The 2,294-nt window shown below is 43.1% G+C and overlaps 1 protein-coding gene across 1 annotated transcript; it reads right to left on the bottom strand.

The window, feature by feature from the left end:
* Positions 1-818: 818 nt before the first annotated feature.
* On the bottom strand, positions 819-1,856 carry LOC130979516 (uncharacterized). The gene is made up of 2 exons (XM_057902978.1): positions 1,449-1,856; positions 819-1,298 (listed from the first exon to the last, which is right to left on the bottom strand). Exons 1-2 carry the CDS (start codon positions 1,854-1,856, stop codon positions 819-821), a joined length of 888 nt encoding a protein of 295 aa, XP_057758961.1.
* Between the last annotated feature and the right edge of the window lie 438 nt (positions 1,857-2,294).

The raw sequence follows: 2,294 nt of genomic DNA, 5'->3' as shown, positions 1-2,294 counted from the left end.
AGAGAGGGGTGCGGACACACATAGCATGCAATCGCTACCAGCAGAAGGTGCGCATACACAAGAGGCGAAAAAGAGGGTGATGCAGACGCACACAATGTGCGAACGCTCCCAGCAGAGAGGGCACATCAAGGTGTGCAGGCACACAAGGTTGTGCGCTCGTACAGACGATAGATTTTTTTCTAATTGCTTGGGGAAGGGTCATGTGTGTGTGCGCACACAGGTTCGTGCGCATGCACAGGGGCAAAATTTGCAGGGGTTCATGCACACAGGCTTTGCCAATGCTCCCAATAGAATGGGTGCAAGCTGGTGTGCGGACACACAAGCCTATGCGCTCGTACAGAGTGTGCGAATTGAGTGATGCATGCGTACACACAAGTAGGTGCGCACGCACAAATCGCAGAAAAACAGGGGAGCGCCCACGCACAAGCCGTGCGGGCGCTGTGAATAGAGGGCATAACTATTATTGTATGTGCGCACAGGCTTATGCGCACGCACAGGACGCAGAAAATAGAAATTTTGTGCGCACGCACAGAGCCCTGTTTTTTTATCAAAAAATTTTTTCTCAATTCTAAGGTACTCAACCTCAGCTCTATTAAAATCTCAACCCCAAACATACAAACATTCAAGTTTTCATGATCCATAACCAATTTAACCTATCTACTCAAAAATGAAACCAATCTTAAGCTACTCAACATAACACAAAGCAATTAAATCAAAGAACTATAAACAAAAACAGAAGGGATAGAACAATGTTACCATGGTGGGGTATCTCCCACCTAGCACTTTGGTTTAAAGTCCTAAGTTGGACTTGCATGAGTTCATTGATCATTTGGAATCTCTCCAAGGAGGAAAATCTCCAACTCCTTGGCATGCTTGGGTTGTGTGTGGTCCAATGAATTAGGCTCCTTGACAATATTTTCTTCATCATGCTCCTTAGTAGGCTCAACCACTTGATCTTCAATTAAGTCACATCCAAAGATAGAGTAAACTTCAAGAGTGAGTTTCTTGGATCCATCCAAAGTTAACTTCACTACTTTCTTATCTGCTTCAAACGAATAAGCTCCCAAAAATGCATCAAACTTGAATCGAGACATCTTCAAAAATGGTCTCCCAATGAGAATAGAGGATGGCTTGTCCGAATCAATTGGAGGGGTTTCCAAGATATAAAAATCTATCGGAAATAATGACCCTTGGATATTGACCAATACATTCTTCGCAATGCCGACAACTGTCACAATGCTTTTGTCTGCCAATACAAATCTTGCTCCGGACCTCTTCAATGGTGACAAGTTCAACTTCTAATAGATAAGGAAGGGCATAATGCTTACACTAGCTCCCAAATCAAACATGCAATCCATGAACTCCATGCCACTAATCACACATGTCACCAAACAAGGAACGTGGTCATTACACTCTTCCAGAATGAGAGAAGAGATAGAGTCATTCACCGGGCTTTTGTTTAGCTTACCAATTTTGTCCTTGTGTGTGCAAACATCCTTGAGGAATTTGGCGTACTTCGGAACTTGTTGAATGGCTTGAAAAAGAGAAATATTAACTTCCACATTCTTGAAAATCCCCACCATATTAGGGTCAAGGTCTTCATGCTTCTTAGCCTTTTTAGCCAATGTTGGGAAAGGAATTGGTGTAGGCACTTCAAGAGGGTTCTTCCTTTTGGGCTCTTTAACCTTTAATAGTTCCTCCTCACTTCTTGCAATATTTTCCTCCTCATCTCCTACCACTTCCACTTCTTCTCCCATTTCTTCATTGTGGGGCTCCTTGCTTAAACTTGTAGGCTCAAGACCAACTTCATTTAACTTGGTACCACTCCTAAGGGTGATAGCATTAATGCTTCCCATTGGGTTTGGTTGGGGTTGAGAAGGTAGACCACTAAAGGTTAAAGCTTAATGGGCATTTTGAGTGCTTGAAGGAGAAAGAGTCAAATGGGATAAAGCATCGGCAATGGTTTCCATGTACGTTTCTTACTTCTTATGAAACTCCCTTTGCTCCTGCATGAAGCTTTGAAGTGCATCATTCATATAAGGTTGACTTGGAGAGGGAGGTTGATTGTTTTGAGTGAGGTTAGGCCTAGTGTGTGGTGGTTGATATCTTGCTTGATGTTGAAAATGTGATTGTTGATTGGGTTGGGCATGAGGTGGGCTTTGTGATTGATACAGTGGGTAGTGAGGTTGTAGTGGTTGAGGGTAAGGTTGTTGGCCTTGGGAAAGGTTAGTGATAATAGACTTGTTGGTTGGAATAAGGTTGAACTTGAGATGGTTGATTCCACCTTTGATGGG

This window comes from Arachis stenosperma, chromosome 1, assembly GCF_014773155.1.
Source record: "Arachis stenosperma cultivar V10309 chromosome 1, arast.V10309.gnm1.PFL2, whole genome shotgun sequence".
Taxonomy (NCBI): Eukaryota; Viridiplantae; Streptophyta; class Magnoliopsida; order Fabales; family Fabaceae; genus Arachis; species Arachis stenosperma.
This window is presented reverse-complemented; position numbering and strand designations above follow the sequence as displayed.